Source organism: Gorilla gorilla, chromosome 1 (genome assembly GCF_029281585.2).
Source record: "Gorilla gorilla gorilla isolate KB3781 chromosome 1, NHGRI_mGorGor1-v2.1_pri, whole genome shotgun sequence".
Lineage (NCBI taxonomy): Eukaryota > Metazoa > Chordata > Mammalia > Primates > Hominidae > Gorilla > Gorilla gorilla.
In genome coordinates this window covers 71,879,515-71,898,439 of record NC_073224.2, presented here as the reverse complement: position 1 = coordinate 71,898,439, position 18,925 = coordinate 71,879,515, and the positions used below count along the sequence as shown (strand labels likewise).

The following is an 18,925-nucleotide window of genomic DNA, read 5'->3' as shown; positions in this document are numbered from 1 at the left end:
CTTCAACTATTATCCTCCTCACTAGGGATTTAAGAAGGAAAGGACAATGGCTAAGGTGTGTGATAAGGTTACAACCTGCTTGACCCACCGTGTTTCCTGGAACAGAACCACTTGGGCTTGGGCCCGAGTTCACTTAAAGTGAGATGGAATGAGGCAAAATGATGTTCCTGATCTACTTTCCATTTCTTTTATTCCACTTATCCTGGAAAGTCAGGAGGAAATCATCCTCAAACTCTCCTCTGTTAATTGAGTGGGATAGCCTTACAAATTGAGTTTGGTTTATAAGCAATGACTGTGTTTTCGGTTTGTTTTGCCCCCAGCATCTAAGACAATGTTCTGGACACAGTAGACCCTTACCTTAATAGAGGCTCTTTTGTTCCAGCTTTTGTCTACCCTGTCACTTAAACTGTCCCGTGTCACACAACGGGACAGTGTGGCAGTCTAATAGTTTCTAGGGAAAGGTGGGGAAGGAAAAAACAACAAATGAAGAGAAGTCTCAGTTCCTTTCTTAGCTGGTGATTGCATGAGCCATGCCCTGATCTCCCACCAGAAAGGAACTTGGCAGGGAGGGGCTTTGTCTGGTAAGATGTGAAAGTGGGTGCTTTGCTTTCATTGCTCCTTCCTAACTTCCAACTTCCTTCTTTCTTACCTCCTTTTCTAAGCCTCTTAAAATAGAAATGTCCCACTAACACCCAGATGTTGTTGACTTGCAATATGATTTGTGGTCTCCAAAAGAAAATGCTAAAAAATTGTTTTAAAAAATTCAGGTCAGATCAGGACTTCCCCAACCCCCTCAGCAACAGCCAGTATGGGAATCCAGTTAACAAAAGAAAATGCTGAAAGGAAAAAAAAAAATAAAGGCTAAGTACTTAAAACACAAAGAACTGGTAATAGATAAGTACCATGAATTTTTCAACCCCACCCCTGCAACATATCCCACAAAATTATTCTCAGCTGTACATTTGCATAAACCAAGAAAATTCTAGCTTTGGAGAACATTTATAGAGTACACAGTTTACCACAGGAACACCCTTTTGGGTTAAGGCGCAACTTCATGTTTAAAAGCAGAGAAAAGACTTAACTTCTGCATCTCAATTGTCACCTGAGTTTCAACTGATGTAGCAGCTCATGTCCCTCTCAAGTAGATATCAAGAAATTATCCACGTCAAGTTCAGTAGGAAGTGAGTATCCTCAAATCATCTGTTCCTGAATAAGGAATGAGATTAGATTTTTTAAAAAATATCAGCTAGTCAAACACAGGGCACACAGTATGCGTTTAATAAGTACCTGCTGACTGAGAAGACACATGGTACGGTAGTTTAGAACACGGGCTTGAAGTCGGCCTGCTTGGCTTTAAAATCTTGTCCTGATCACCAGCTGTCTTACCAGCTGCCCCAGAACCCTCGTCTATAAAATGGGCATGATGACAATAATAGTGCCTACCTCACAGGACTGCTGTGAGGATTAAATGAGTTAATACAGTGGCTTTCCAAGTAGGGTCCCCAGGCCAGTAGTATCAGCATCAGCATTACCTGAGAACATGTCAGAAATGCAAATTCTTAGGACCCACCCCAGGCCAGGGAATTCCAGTGCATACTCAAGCAAGGGGAACAGACTAAATAATTTTAGGCATATTGCTTTCCTCTGGGATTTTATGGTCATGTCTAAGGGAGAGGTGGTACATTGCCTCTCACTTGGACAGAAGAAGGGGATAAAAGTAGAAGAGAAGAGAGGTATTTTATCTTACTAGTGGAGATCATCCATGTACACCTACACAGGGTACAGCTTACCAGAGTGAGCTCTTACGTAAATAAAATTAGATCATACAGTATAAAAAGCGAAAGGGTCACACTGGAAATGCAAAACTCAGTAAAGAAAATGTATCTCAGTTGTGCTTGCTATTAGATTCAGGATTATTTTCAAAAAGGAAATCCCATGAAGAGTCTAGTTGTGGTCCTCTCACTAAAATATTATAAAGAGTTTAATTTTATCTTACAATTGCTAAGCACATTGTGGCCATTCACTACTTTTATTTGCATTCACTACTTTTTTTTTTTTTTTGAGACAGAGTTTCACTCTGTTTCCCAAGCCGGAGTGCAGTGGCTCCATCTCGGCTCACTGCAACTCCACCTCCCATGTTCAAGCGATTCTCCTGCCTCAGCCTCCTGAGTAGCTGGGATTACAGTTGTGCGCCACCATGCCCGGCTAATTTTTGTATTTTTAGTAGAGATGGGTTTTCACCATGTTGGCCAGGCTAGTCTCAAACTCCCGACCTCAAATGACCCACCCATCTTGGCCTCCCAATGTGCTAGGATTACGGGCGTGAGCCACTGCGCTCGGCCCACCATTCACCACTTTTTTATTGTGCTGTTGAATATCACTTCAAACATTAAATTCATATTATAAAAATCATGAATCTTTACCAGTAATACAATTTGAGAAAAATAAAAATTAAGTTGCTGAAGCAAAATACCTTATGTTTAAAAGGAAGACCCTAGGCAACAATGATCCTCTAACTCTGAAGGGATGCTGTTTAAAATGTACGTTTCTGGGCTCCTTTCCTCAGAGATTCTAATTCGTAGGTCTGGAATAATGCCAGGGACTCTGAAATTTTAAAAGTCTCTTCCCCCCGACTCTGATCCCACACCAAGTCATTCAGAAGCAGTGGTTGATAGATTACAATATGCTAAAAGTTTTTATCTTTAAATAACCTTAAATGAGTAATATCTTCTGATTAAGCAAAGTTTTCAGAGCTAAGAGCTAATCCTTTATACATAGGAAAGGTTTAAACTCTCTTTGATAGAAAGCTTCCTAAAATGTATTCCACATTTCTCTATCATCTAACACATAACACGTAGGATATAATTTACTCTTGATGACTGAGGTTTGTTTATTATTGTTATGATTGATATGTGCTATAGTTGCAGGGAGCATTCAACAGAGTTGGCTGAAACATGGATCCCTAAAATGGCTCTACAACTCTAAAAAGTTCTGAATGTCAGGTTTAGCTTTTGAGTCATTTCCCCCGCTGTCAAGGTGGCAAATATATAGCCCAAGAAGGTGGCTTTTGAGTCATTTCCCGCAAGGTCAAGGTGGTAAATGTGCAGCCTCAGAACCTCAAGGATAATGCGACAGAGCTGCAAAATGAATGGTTGCTCCAAAGATGGAAGCAGCCTTTGTAAAACTGCCTTAGTGACAGTTAACTTTTCAACATCATACAATTTTTGTCAACACCATGCAAAAACCTATGGTGTTCAGCAGCATAGCATAACTGTATACCGTAACCAACCCTCTTACTGAAGAAAAGACATAATGGATAAATTGCACTTCCAAAAGTTCTTTTGAATACCTCAATGAACTGGCAACAATGTAAGACCTGTTATAGATTGAATTGTATACCCCCCAAATTCATATGTTGAAATCTTGATTCCCCCAAATCTCAGAAAGTGTCCTTGTTTGGAAATACGGTCATTGCATATGTAATTAGTTTAGATGAGATCATTCTGGAATAGGATAAGCCCCCAATCCAATACGACTGGTGTCCTTATAAAAGAGGAAAATGTGCTAGCTGGGTGCAGTGGCTCATGCCTGTAATCCCAGTATTTTGGGAGGCCAAGGTGGGCAAATCACCTGAGGTCAGGAGTTCAAGACTAACCTGGCCAACATGGTGAAACCCCGTCTCTACTAAAAATACAAAAATTAGCCAAGCATGGTGGTGTGTGCCTGTAATCCCAGCTGCTTGGGAGGCTGAGGCTGGAGAATCACTTGAACCTGGGAGGTGGAGGTTGCAGTGAGCTGAGATCATGTCATTACACTCCAGCCTGGGTTACAAGATCAAAACTCTACCCCCCCCCAAAAAAAAAAAAGAAAAAGAAAAAGAGGAAAATGTGGACACAGACACATACATAGGGAAAATGCCATGGGAGGATGAAGGCATGGATCAGAGTGATGCTTATATAAGCCAAGGAGAGAAGCCTGGAACGGATCCTTTTCTCATTGCCCACAGAAGGAACCAACCCTGCCATCATCTTGATTCTGAACTTTGAGACAATACATTTCTGGTGTTTAAGTCACTAAGTTTGAGGTGTTTTGTTACAACAGCCCTAGCAAACTAATACAAAACCCAAAAACATAAGGCAAGTCTTGAAGCTAGTTTTCACTTTGAAGACACTGATAGAACCTAGTGACCTTAAGCTACCTTTTTCTAGCCTCCCAGGATGCTGAATACCAGAGTCAAAGAACCAATGCATATAATGTGCCAAATTAAATTGCAGAAACCACCCACATACACATGGTCTTAGCCCATTCTAAGGAAAATTGTCTGTCTCAAGCCTAGGCATTGAGTGAAAGAGATAAATACTTCTCTTGAGAAATCATAATCAGAAGGATGTCCCCACAATCTTTATGGCCTAAACGCACATTAGCTACATGGTCCAAATATCTAGTAGTGTCCTCAAGCATCTAGTAAGAGGAAACACAAATCCTCTCAGGAACTCACCTTCAACTGGCTTCAGTGAAATATGAGCTCATCATCAAAAAAATCACAAAATAAGCAAGTTAATAAGGTACCATGAGTAAGAGCCAGCACAAATAACAGCAGAATACAACCCACAGAGATCTTGGATATTAAAATTAGCAAACACAGAATATAAAATGTAGTGTTTGACATGTTTAAAAATATTTTTAAAAATTGGAAACATAAGTAAAAAGAGATTATTTTAAATGACCAGATTAGAAAAAGAAAGAAAATAATTAATAGAAATGAAAAATTAAAAAATTAAAATTTAAACTCAGTACATTAGGTTAGTAATGGATTAAATACAGATGAAAAGAGAAGTAGAGAACTGAATGACAGAGCACAGAAACTGTTCAGGGAAAAAAAAAGAGAGAAAAAAGATAGAAAATATAAAATTAAAAGTTAAGAAGTAGGCTGGGCATGAAGGCTCACGCCTGTAATGCCAGCATTTTGGGAGGCTGAGGCAGGTAGATCACTTGAGGTTAGGAGTTCGAGACCAGCCTGACCAACATGGTGAAACCCCATCTCTACTAAAAATACAAAAAATTAGCTGGGCATGGTGGTACACACCTGTAATCCTAGCAACTTGGGAGGCTGAGACAGGAGAATCGCTTGAACCCAGGAGGTGGAGGTTGCAGTAAGCCAAGATCATGCTATTGCACTCCAGCTTGGGCAACAAGAGGGAAACTCTGTATCAAATTAAAAAAAAAAAGGTTAAGAGGTGAGGAAGACAGACTATCTAATGTACATGTAATCAGATCTCCGAAAAGAGACAGGAAATAGAGGAAAAGAGGAAATAATGGCTGAGAATTTCCAAAGTTGCTTAAACAATAACCCACAGATTCAGGAAGACCAACAAATTTCAAGCAGTATAAATAAATAGGAAATCTGTAGCTAAGACACATTCTTGTGAAACTGCAGAATACCAAAGACAAAAAAAGATGTTTTTAGAAAAAAATAGGAAAGAAAGCAATCAAATTACCTTGAAAGGAACAAGAATTAGGCTGATAGCATATTTCACAACTTCAGTAATGGAAGCCAGAAGATCATGAAACAAAATATTCAATGTGGTGACAGGAAAATAACTGCTGCACCAAAATTTCATATGCAGTGAAAGTATCTTTTAAGAGTACGAATCAGATAAAGACATTTTCTCATGAGAGAATGAGATAAACAAAAACTGAGAAAAAGATTAGAAACATCTTTTGAACAAACTTAAAGAAAATTCTACAAGATGTACTTCAGGCAAAAGGAAAATGTTTCCAGATGGACAGTCTGAGATGCAAGAAAAAATTATGAGCAAAGAAAGCAGTGAAGGAGATCAGAACATGCCATCTCAGAATATACTGCATTGGCATATTGATTATTTTGAGCCAAAGGCAATTGAGAAACAACAGATGCAAGCAGAGCTCCCCGCCCTTGTCCTTTTTGCTTAAAAGCAAGGCATAAATTTTCCATGAGAAAGGTGCCCTCCTGGTACCAGGAAGAAGAGAATATTCTTATCACCAGAGTTAAGGAGTCAATGCCAAGATGAATCTGCACAAATATACCTTAGTAAAATAACCCTTATCTTCCACTAGATTGCCCAGAGTTCCCATTTTCCCACAATTTTGCACTCTTAGGAACTCAAATCTCTTTCCTTTGTTGAGCCACTTCTCCACAATTTACTACTTTTGTTAAAATGGTATATAAGCCCCCAAGTCTAACTGCTTCTTTGGGAATTTTCTCTGTTTTCTGTGAAAACCCTTTTGCCATGTAAATAATGACATTAAATAAAATGTGCATGCTTTCCTCCTGTTAATCTGTCTTTTATCAGCTTAATTCACCGATTCCAGCAGAACCTAAGAGAGTATAGTAAAAGTTTTTCCTCCTCTACAGTGGTAAAAATGCAGTAAATATTACAACTTTATAAAACAGCAATAATAATATATTGATTGGTTAAAAATTGAAAAATGTAATTAAAGTTTAAGTCCACAACAACCTATAAGTGGAGAGGGGTGTTAAAGGAGCTAAAGCATTCTAAGTTATCTGTATTTTCTGAGAGAAAGTTAAGGATGTTGATTAATCTTTGGCTTTGATAAGTTCTGCAAGTTAAAATTTCTAGGATACCCACTAACAAAATAAAAATAGAATATACGAAATAAAAATAGAATATAAAATATATTGTTTATTATTATTGCTAATAATAAAGTTTTAATAATAATCAATCCAGAAGTCAAGAAAGTAGAAGAAAGGAAACAGAAAAGGTGGGATATGTAGAAAACACAAAGTAAGACAGTAAATTTATGAACAAAAATATGAGTAATTACAATACATGTAAAAAAACTAAATGCTCATTTAACGATGATGATATATCCTTTAAATGATGTATATGTACCATTTAAGTGATAAACATCTCTTAAATGATACACATCATTTAAAGACTGTCAGATGTTTTTAAACTTTAAGGCAAATAGCATTAATAGCGATAAAATGTGCCATTTCATAATGATAAAAATTTAATTCACTAGGAAGATATAATTCTAAGCATGAATCTATCTAGAAACATTACATATATATGTGTATGTATATGTGTGTGCTTATATATACACACATATATGTGTGTAGATGTGTATATATACATATATAACTCAAAACATATAATTCAACAATAGAAATGCAAATAGTAAAATCAGTCAATCATCACAGTGGCAGATTTGAATGTACTTCTCTCAATAACTGAAAAATTTAGCATAGCAAAAAATCCACAGAGGAGGTCTACAGAAAATAAATAAATAAATAAAAACAAAAGTAAGGATATAGATTTGAATGACACTATTAACACACCTAAGCTAATGGACATATAAGGCTATAGAATATATGTTGTTTTCAAGGGCCTATGAGCTTTTATAAAAATTGACCATATACAGGGACATAAAGCAAGGTGCAGCAAATTTTAAAGGATGATATCATACAAATCAGATTTTCTGTCCACAGTGCAATTAAGCTAGAAATCAATAATTGACATAGAGTATATATTTGGAAATTAAGAAACACAATTCTAAGTAACTCATAAGTTAAAAATAATAATAATAGAAATCAGAAAATATTTAAATCCAAATGATCCTGCATATCCAAACTTGTGAGATTCAGCTAATGTAGAGAGAAATCTATAGCATTTAAATGCTTGTATTAGAGCAGAAAAATGGCCAATGACTAATGAGTATATTAGCTTTCTAGTGCTGTAAAACAAATTACCCCTAAAGTTAGTGGCTTGAAACAACAAATATTTATTATCTCTCATAGTTTTTATGGGTCAGGAATTCAAAAATAGCTTGGCTGGATAGTTCTGGCTTGAGGTCTCTCATGAAGTTGCAGTCACATGTTGGCCAAAGCTGCAATCATTTGAAGGTTTGACAGAATAGAAGCATCCACTTCCAAGAAAGTTTACTCACATGGTTGTCTTCTCTACATGGGCCTCTCCAGAGGGACGCTCATGTATTCTCACGTGACGACTAGGTTCTCCCAAATAAGTGATCCAAGAGAAAGTCAGGCAGAAATGATTCTTTTTGGTGACCTATTCTTGAAAGTCACATACCATCACTTCTGCCACAGGCTGTTCATAAGAAGTCACTATGTCTGGCCAACATTCAAGTGGAGGAAAATTTGACTCCATTTTTTGAAGGAAAGAATGTTAAAGAATTTGCAAGTGCTTTAAAATCATCACAATGAGCTAAGCATCTACCTGGAGAGATGAGAAAACAAAGCCAGCGAAATAAAGCCCAAGAAAATAGAAGAAAGACAATTTTTAAAACATCAGAAATTAACATAATAGAAAACAAATATACAATAATCTCCCCAGTCCAAATCTGTGTTTTTTTAAGGAGTTGACAAGGCCGGGCACGGTGGCTCATGCCTATAATCCGAGCACTTTGGGAGGCCGAGGCGGGTGGATCACCTGAGGTCGGGAGTTTGAGACCAGCCTGACCAACATGGAGAAACCTTGTATCTACTAAAAATACAAAATTAGCCGGGCATGGTGGCGCATGCCTGTAATCCCAGCTACTCGGAAGGCTGAGGCAGGAGAATCGCTTGAACCTGGGAGGTAGAAGTTGCAGTGAGCCAATATGGCGCCATTGCATTCCAGCTTGGGTAACAAGAGTGAAACTTTGTCTCCAAAAAAAAAAAAAGAGGAAGTTGATAAAGTTCATCAAGGAAACAAGAGAGGAGGCACAAGCAAACAAGAAAGAGGAAACAGCTACAGGCACTACAGAGAATAAAGGGGGCATCATGAATATATCCTTAAAAAGTAAGAGGATATTATGCCACTAAACTTTAAAACATAAACAGAATGGACAACTTTCTAGAAAAGCGTAACCTACTAAAACTGAGTTAAGAAATGGAAAAACTGGGGCCGGGCATGGTGGCTAATGCCTGTAATCCCAGCACTTTGGGATGCCGAAGTGGGAGGATCACTTGAGGTCAGGAGTTCGAGACCAGCCCAGTCAACATGGTGAAACTCTGTCTCTACTAAAAATGCAAAAAAAAATTAGCCAGGTGTGGTGGTGTGCGCTTGTAATCCCAGCAACTCTAGAGGCTGAGGCAGGAGAATCGCTTGAGCCAGGGAGGCAGAGGTTGCAGTGCGCCCAGATAGCACCACTGCACTCCAGCCAAGACTCCATCTCAAAAAAAAAAAAAAAAAAAATGGAAAAACTGAATAATCCTGTAACATTTTTAAAATTTAACTTAGTAGTTTAAGATCTTCTCACAAAGAGAACACCTAAGATGATTTTACAGGCACGCTCTGCCAAATATTAAAACACGCAAATAATTCCAGTTTTACACAAACTATTTCAGATTATAGCAAAGGAAAAGAAAAGATGCATCATTTTATGAAGCAAAAATAACCTTGGTGCAAACATCTGAAAATGCCACTGAAAAATAGGAAAATTACATGCAAATACACTCATTAACACAGATGTGAACATTCCTTTAGATATTAGCAAACCCAATCAAAACTAAATACCTTTAAACCAGCAACAAACAGTAAGTGTTCACAGCAGCACGGTTAATAATAAATAGTGGAAACAACCCAAATGTCTATCTAGAGTAACACAGATATTAGAAATTATGGTATATTAATGTAATAGAATATGTTTAGCTTTGAAAGTCAATAAATTGCAGCTACAAGCAATAACATGGATGAAGCACTGGAATATAATACTGAACAAAAAGAAGTCATGGGAGGAAACGTAGTAAAATTCCATATGGATAAAGTTAAAAACACGCAAAATGATTAAGCATATGTGATAAAGCTGTAAAGAAAAGCCAAACATAAAATCTAGTATGGAGCTTTCTCAAAGGAAAAAGAAGGCTATAGGATCAGGGAACGACACATAAGAAATTTCAGAGGTGACGATAACGTTCTTTATACTCTATACATACTTTACAAACATTCTTCTAAATCTACTCAATATTTAATTTTAAAAACTCAAAACAACTAATAGAGTAAACAATAGCTCCAAGCATGATTCCCTCCCGTATCACGTTCTCTAAGCTTGTTCATGGTATGGGAAGAATGAATGTGGCTCACTGTTCAATAACAACAGATGAGAATTTTATCCAAATTCTCCAGGATATTTATATTTAAAAGAAATCCTGGGCTATATGCCAAATAGAGTCCTTTCATAATGTTGATTATCTAACCACATATTAAAACAGCCATTGCATTTACTATGTCATTTTAATAAGTATGTTTCAATTGTAACATATCCTGTCTATAAGTAAAAGAAGAAAAACAAACCCAAAACTTGAAAGCTATTCAGGCTTTGCCACAGTTGATTATAGTAATATCAAAAACTGTCCAGTGATTTTGGAATCTACCCAATCTAAATAGCATGAACAAAACAATTTTTTTTTTGCTTAAATGAACTTTAACTCTGCTTGTGTAATTTTTTTTAATGATTGTTCCAATTTGTCATCCTGAACTATCATTACCATACAATTTTTAGACCTTCATACCAAATAACTATTTGGTTCACTGGAACTGAGGAAGATGGGGTGGAAGTCCGTGATTGCACTGAAAGAGCACCATGTTTGATGGGCCAAAAGAAGTATTCAAATGTAGTTCCTGGCAACACTGCTTTAGACAACAGTGAACCCCGGACTATATAACCCATATACTGCTGAGGAGAAACACTGAATGGCTAATAGAGAGCAGTTCTGTTTATTCTAGTCTGTGATGGAAACCTGTTCTTCTAGCTCCAACTCTTAAATTACTTTGAGAGCTTCAAGTAATTTAAGTAAATCTGTAAGTATAAATAATATAAAGGCATATTTTAGATCTACTATTTTTAAAGTATTCCAACCCATGGCTCACAAGCAGTGCAATCTTCCTTTACAAATTAGAGTTTTTACTTAAATTGCATGAAATCATACATGGTTTGCATTTTAAACTATACTAAATTAACCAGTAGAGAAGCTATGCTATCAAATATTTTATCTTCAGCACACTTCTAAACTAAAAGATATAGTCATGGTTAGCCTGTGGACAAAATACCAAGTTAAACTCAGATCATACAATTTATCGAGAAGCCAGATATACTCCAGGTCTCAGGTGATCTTAAGTGAATAGCTTTGGATTTGCTTCACTCTGGATCATGCAAACATATCATGCAAAGAATAGACTGATTTAATAGCAGCATGTTTAAAATGCCCAAGAGATGAGTCTTTTAGAAAGTAACACTGAGAAGACAACATGATATCTACAACTGAAACAGATGTCAAAGGCCAGGTATTGAGACAACTGGTTCTCAGCCACTAACTAGCTGTGACCTATTTGAGCCTTATCATAATTAAACCCTGAGGGACTGGAATAGGTGACCATGAAAGTCCCTCCCAAATTTAGAGTTTCATGGACCAGGGGTGAGGGGAAGTTGGGGAGGGAAGGGAATGACTACTTCCTAAGTAAAAACCACATACTCACAAGGAGACAGAGAGAAATATTTCTAATTGTAGAGTATTAACTACGTGAGGCAAAGAGCACAGGCTAAACTCCAGAAGAGAACGTAGCTCAAGCAGAGAGAACACTTTTAAAGAATTTTGCTTGGGATATTCCTAGGAAAACAGGAAATTAATATCTACTTATTTATTAACAGTAACTAGCAAGCATTTTGCTTGCAGTGCATAGAGGGTTTTATGTATGCATTTCAACACATGTACACTATAGAATATTTTTATAAGTAAAAGCATTCAAAGATATGTTCATGACAATTGTATTCTTACTTATCTATCTCTAAACATTATTAGTTTGTACTAAAGTGCCCAAAGGAGCCTAAGTAAAAGTTAGAATTTTCCAACTCATAGATATGTGCATGTCCATAAACATAAGCATGTGCCACAAAATTCAAAAGTATGTTTTCACATATTACAAACTAAAATTCATTGTATATTTTCAGTTATAATTGATTGATCTCCGCACTAGATGCATAGTCTCTCAAGTAATGAACTTGCTTCGTAGGTGACCAAGAAGCAATAAGCTGGGGAAAATAGAGCTGAGATTTGCTGCTGAGTGTTGGACAGCAAGAAGATCATGTTCAAATAAACACACCAAAAAGGATTTGCTCTGTCTGATTTGAATTGTAAGGTCCTTTGTTGTTCTAAATTTCAATTTAATTCCACAACATTTATTGAACACCTAAAACTTGCAAGTATCAAAATCAAATCTAATAAAGGCATGGGATTTCTGGGGTAAGAGCTCAAGGCATGTAATACTGACAGAGTAACCAATTCCAACACATAATCACTGTTATAGCTCCACATTCCACCTGACTCACTCCATACAAGCAATGTTGGATGTTACCATTGTCATAAGTGATTGAACTAGTCCAACTTGAAGCACTGATTTGCAGAGTGTCTTTATATTGTTGTGGTCTTTTCACCAAAATTCTATGGGCTTTTCTTTGATACTACCATTTTCAACCCGTGTGCACGCATGCTTCCCAGATAGTCTACCGTCCTCTCTTTCTTAGTGTTCATGACGATGTGAACACTGGCATCTGTTTAGTGGCAGTCCTGGCTGTCCTTCAAGCTAGCACAGCACTGTTGAACAAAACTTTGCCAGCATTCCACCTCCTTTCCAGAATCACCATTCATCCAGTGATGGCTGCCTTCTAACATCCATTTCCTCTGTTCCCCCAAATCCTTTAGTCTGAGTACCATGGCTTGATATTGACAAATGCCTTCCCTCACTCTGGTGCAAGCTACTGCCATCTGTTTCCAGCCAAAGCTTTTTAAGTGGCCTCCTGGCCACCCACCATGCTACCCTCTCATCCACTGCCTACATTGCAGCCATTGTGACCTTTCTGAAGTGAATATCTGATGAAGTTGCTCATTTACTTAAAATCCTAATGGCTTCCTATTGCTGTTATAATAGAGTCCAAGTTCCTAATATGCATCACAAATCCCCTTATAGCATGGATCCTGCCCATCTTCCTCTCTCCTCTCTAAGCACCAGTCACACAAAATTCTTCCTGTTCCTTTAATGGTCCATGCTCTATCTTACTTCCTGGCCCTCCCATATCCTATTCCTCCTCCAGGAACACTTTTTCTCCTTCCTGCACATTTACATGCCAAGAAATGATTATCCTGAGCTGGAAGAACAGACTTGCATTGATAATGATCATTATTCCATATCGCATGTGTTCAGCCCTCTGTATTGTCAGGAGCTTTAACTATAACCCATAACTACAATTGTATTTTGCAAACTAAAGTTCTGAAGAATAGGATTGCATTTTGGACAACAGGACTGTCTCAGAACATCTTGGCTTTATATAAGTCTCAGTTTGTGGCAGCAGACATTCAGAACCACAGCCTTCCCTGATCAGAGACAAGGGATTACAGTGTGACTCCAAAAGGGACAGAGGACAGCAGCTACTATTCTAGGATCATACTATACAGTTGGCTTGACATTTAGTCCAGTGAGGTGGAGTGGGTTGTTTTACTAAGGATTAATCTTGTGGGATTTTGTTATGCCTGCCCAATGAAGAGGTGCCAAAACTAAATAAAAGCAAAACACACATGAAAGTGCACATGTGAGCATGCACACACACACACACACACACACACACACACACACACACACACAACCTTTATTCTCCTTAGGATACAAAATAATCTTTTGAGGCTCCTAAAGGTTGCTCTCTCCTTTGAAGGAGGGAGAAACATAGAGCTCTCTACTGGCCCTTACCTACCTTAGGAGCTAGCCTTACTGTTGGAGAAGAGGGCATAATCAGGCCCTTCATCAGGGTTAAATAGGAAACACCAACCCTATAAGGAAAAGCAGGACAAAGGGATTCTAGATTCAGAATGAATGAACATGAAAATGTAGCCAAATTCAGACCCAACACTTCTGGCGCAAGTGGGCTAGGTTGTGGTGGAATTTGAGCACTAGGAGACATGTCCTGGAACCTGAAACGAGATCAGCATGCCTAGCATCAGCTGCTAGCGTTACAGGAAAGGGGGTCCCGATCCAGATCCCAAGAGAGGGTTCTTGGATCTTGCGCAAGAAAGAATTCAGGGCGAGTGCACAGTGCAAAGGGAAAGCAAGTTTATTAAGGAATAAAAGAATGGCTGCTCCATAGACAGAGCAGCCCAGAGGGCTGCTGGTTGTCCATTTTTATGGTTATTTCTTGATGATATGCTAAACAAGGGGTGGATTATTTATGCCTCCCCTTTTTAGACCATGTAGGGTAACTTCCTGACGTTGCCATGGTATTTGTAAACTGTCATGGCACTGGTGGGAGTGTAGCAGTGAGGATGACCAGAGGTCACTCTCATTGCAATTTTAGTTTTGGTGGGTTTGGGCTGGCTCCTTTACTGCAACCTGTTTTATTAACAAGGTCTTTATGACCTGCATTTTGTGCTGACCTATCTCATCCTGTGACTTAGAATGCCTTAACCATCTGGGAATGCAGCCCAGTAAGTTTCAGCCTCATTTCCAGCTCCTGTTTAAGATGGAGTTTCTCTGGTTTACACGCCTCTGATACCAGAATGCCTAGGACCCGGTTCTCAACAGAGAAGCACGGTGGCCTGAGAGTCAATGAAACAATGGCCACAGCAGGCTGACAGCCCTTCCTCACCTGCATGCGGGTAGAGGACAGCAGGCTCCCAGCAGCCACCTCAGGGTTTCTGGCCCTTATCCCAGCCCTAATTTTAAATATATTTCTTAACTTTTTGGGTAATTATGGGAAAAAGTGGTTAAGTGGCAGCTTGTGAAAGGCTGTTTCTGGTTTACTCAAAATAATACAATGAGTAACAGGCAGAGACTAGAACAGAAAATGTGACACAATAAAGATGAGTGGTCCATCATGCTGTCAAAAACAGAAAAAGAGGTGAGAAAAGAAAGGTCTGCTCCTTGGCCCATGATAGTCAAGGACTGTTCCCTACAATGTTATCACAGCTTCTGGTTCTGACTGGAGCTACTGGAAGTTATGCCAAATTAAGTCTGCATAAAGCCTCAGCGAGGATAAAACAGTTTCTGGGCAGAGGAATGTGACACAGAACCAAGGAAATATGACTAGACCTCATTATCTTGGTGCCTTTGATAACATACTGGAGAGCAGAGTGGGGTTTTGAATGGGCTGAAATCTTCCATAAATGGAGTCTAAATGCAGGCTACATAACATCCAAAAACTCCTCAGAGAAAGTCCTATTATGTACATGAAAGGGGGAATGCAGTAAGTCCCATTTGGCTGGGCAGGGAGCATTCTGCACTCAGTGAAACTTCGCAGTTCCTGTGCTGAGTGCCAACTGCATGTTCCTACTAGACCGAGGCCCTAAACACAGACGGGCAAGTGTAGTGGAAAATGAGCTAAAGGGTGCAGTCAGTGCTGGGCAATTCTTTGTCTCTAGAACATCAAAAACACAAGGCAAGATTTTAATAAGGGTATCATTTTTTTAAAAAAGTTCCTAACTAGTTATGATCCAGTATGATGATGAATGTTACTCAGAGTTGCTGTGGCAAAACAGACTGACCTTATCTTTTTCCGTGAGTCCCCATCAATACACAGCTAAAACCAAGAGTTAGTTGAGATGCATCACTAGTGACTCTTGCTCTGTGGGACTGACACTCTCAGGGAAACCTCTGAATTTTAAAATAAGTATACAGTGAAATTAACCATATTAGGAAATAAAGGCACAATGGGTGAGGTGACTCAGCTCAAATGTCACCTGCTCATAGAGGACTCCCCTGGAGAGCTGAAAGTTCGGCACTCCTTTCTTCACTAGTTAGTAACCTCTCGTTGCTCTTTAACACATTAACTGTGATAACTTTCAAATGATAATTGCTGGGTGTTTATCCATCCTCCCTGTTTGAACTTCAACTCCCAGAGACAGGAACTCTGTATGCTTCATTACTCTGTTCCTAACACCTACGTAGAGGCTGGCACAGAGTAAGCCCTCAGTGCTCTTAGACCGGCTGCCTTTCCAAATGCCAAGAACAAAGAGCGCAGTTATCTGCAACTGAAGACTCTGTGGAGTCCAGAAAAACCAGCGTTCACCTCAGTATATCAAAAACATCACATATTGGAATGAGAAGTCTCTTTTACTATTGATGTCACATTGCTTAAGTCCATGCCTGGAGGCAACGTGGCCTGAAGCAACACCACCCCAAGGGTGGTTCGCGAACCAGCAGCATCAGCGCCACTCGGCCGTGTGCTAGAAAAGCCAAGTCCAGGCCCCATGGTGTACCCAGTGAGTCAGAATGTCTGGGGGTGAAGCCTAAGAATGCGTGTTTTAATTAAGTTCTCCTGGTGATTCTTATGAGCCCTAAAGTTTTAAGAACCACTGATCCAGAAACAAATACTAGATTACCACGGACTGTGCCACTCATCTTAACTGAGTAACTGTTATTCACAAATAAAGGTGAAAATAAAAAGGAAATGTCAAAAAGACTAGCATTTGCCAGGGAAAACTGGCACGTTCTCGCTGGCATTTAGATTTTTTTAAATCAGGAAGAAGGAGAGTGAAATATATGCAAAATGGTCTACATGAATAAACTCAGGACAGTCAGAATGTGACACCCCCCAACTTGCAGCCAGATAACTGCCCCATGTTCTGCTTCACCGGGGCCTCCCAGACCCGCCTGAAAACCAGCAAGCAGGCGAGGCTCCTTGTGCACAGAACTCTCCCTTTACCTGTTTCCCTCTTCTTCCCTGGGGCAGCACCATCTGTGGCTCTTATTTTTTTTTTTTTTTTTTTTTTTTTGAGATGGAGTCTTGCACTGTCATCTGGGCTGGAGTGCAGTGGCGCGAACTCGGCTCACCACAGCCTCTGCCTCCCGGGTTCAAGTAATTCTCCTGCCTCAGCCTCCCAAGTAGCTGGGATTACAGGTGCCCACCACCACATCCAGCTACATTTTTTTGTATTTTTAGTAGAGATGGGATTTCAACATATTGGTCAGGCTGGTCTCGAACTCCTGACCTTGTGATTTGCTGGCCTCAGCTTCCCAAAGTGCTGGGATTACAGGCGTGAGCCACCGCACTTGGCCCATCTGTGGCTCTTTCTAAGAATCACTGCAACAGATGATGGACCAGAACAACTCAGCAAGGGCTGCCCCACTTCCCGCCCCAGGGATGAGAGGGGAGCCGCACCATACCATGATTGAGATGCCTGACGCAGTCACTCAGGAGGGCACTAAACCTCTTCTGGTCAGCAGCCTCGTGGAAGCAGAAGTAGCCGTGTCTGAGGAAGGGCTGCCACAGGTACACTGGGAATTCCTTGGGCAGGACCACGAAGGGCTGAGCATTCTCCTTCTCACTGGAGGCTAAAGAAATATTGAAAACACAAATACCTTTTAAAACGTGTATCTTTTATTTCAAATGTGTGTTTCAGGTCGTGAGGGTGACTATCTGGGGCAGGCCATGGGATGGAAAGTTGGTGAGATATTTTCACAGGATAGGGAAACTGGGAGCACTGGCTCCTCCGGCATCCCCCCACCAGCTTCCCCTGTCCCACTGCTGTCTGCCTGGCCTCCTACCCAACACCCAACATCACAGGGACAGTGAGGATACCAGGAACACAATTTTTTCTCTTTTTTGAGACAGAGTCTCGCTCTGTCACCCAGGCTGGAGTACAGTGGCACAATCTTTGCTCACTGCAACCTCCACCTCCCAGATTCAAACGATTCTCCTGCCTCAGCCTCCTGAGTAGCTGGGATTATAGGCGCATACCACCACCTCCAGCTAATTTTTGTCTTTTTAGTAGAGACAGGGTTTCACCTTGTTGGCCAGGCTCCTGACCTCAAGTGATCTGCCCGCCTCAGCCTCTCGAGTAGCTGGGATTACAGGCATAAGCGACCGCACCCAGCTAGTTTTTTTGTATTATTTGTAGAGACGGGGTTTTGCCATGTTGCCCAGGCTGATCTCAAACTCCTGAGCTCAAGCGAGCCACCTGACTTTGCCTCCCAAAGTGCTGGGATTACAGGCATGAGCCACCGCGCCCAGCCTGGGCACAATCTTTCTCAACTTCCTTATGTCTAAAGACCCACAAACGGAGCTTCCTCTGCCCTCCTGCCCCTCTGCAGGCCACTGACCACCTGTGCACCCCCTCACTCTACTGGCCCTGCAGGCTCCAGCTCCAACAGGGCAGCTCTCTGCCCTGCACTCTCTCCCTCTTCCCTGTCACTGCCAAACACCACTTGCTGTTTTTATGCCATCAACCTTATTCTCACCTCAGTCTGATTCCTGTCCCCACCAGCTCCTGAAACCCAGCTGCTGAAGCCATTTATGTCATCCTGACTGCCAGCCTATGGCTGCTTCTTTTCATCTGACCTGGAATATTTGCTGCTGCTAACAACCCCTTCTTTTGAAAACATTATCTCCCCATGACTTCCAGGAGTGCCTCTCTCTTCATGCTTTGTAGAATTCTGTTTCTTCTTTATCACCTTTATTGGTTCTTCTGCTGACTCTCTCCATCTCCTCGCTAAGCATCGGTGCCTGCCCTGTTCTGTGCTGGCTTCCCCTCCACTCTCAGTCTGCACCCTCCCAGGGTGTGTTCACCCATTCCGTGACTTTTTATATTGTTCCTACAGTCCATAGAACCCTCTCTTCCTTCCTTTCCATCATGCTTTCCCATAAAAAATTCTCATTCATCCTTCAAAAGTCAGTTCAAAAGCCACTCCTCTGGGATGCCTTTGCTGGCACATCCCACTGCCACCAGAGACAGAGTTAGGTGCTTCCTACCCTGTTCTCCCCAAATACTGCAATGACCTGTTTTCATGCCCAGCGCCCACACTCAGGGTAGGGAGGCGGGGGAGGGGAATGAGATGGATTCCCGTGCTGTTCCCCTCCCCAAGGAGCAGAACCACTGCTACCCACTGTGAACGTCTAGAGATGCAGACTGCATCTTCCATAGCTTTGTATCCTTAGCCCA

The 18,925-nt window shown here is 40.3% G+C and overlaps 1 protein-coding gene across 1 annotated transcript in view; it reads right to left on the bottom strand.

Annotated features, from left to right (window-relative positions):
• Positions 1-18,925, bottom strand: part of NIBAN1 (niban apoptosis regulator 1) — a 176,979-nt gene that overhangs the window by 70,419 nt on the left and 87,635 nt on the right. Inside the window, exon 5 of the mRNA XM_031004602.3 lies at positions 17,151-17,318. Coding sequence (XP_030860462.2) covers positions 17,151-17,318 — 168 coding nt within the window. The remainder of the gene's footprint in view (positions 1-17,150; positions 17,319-18,925) is intronic.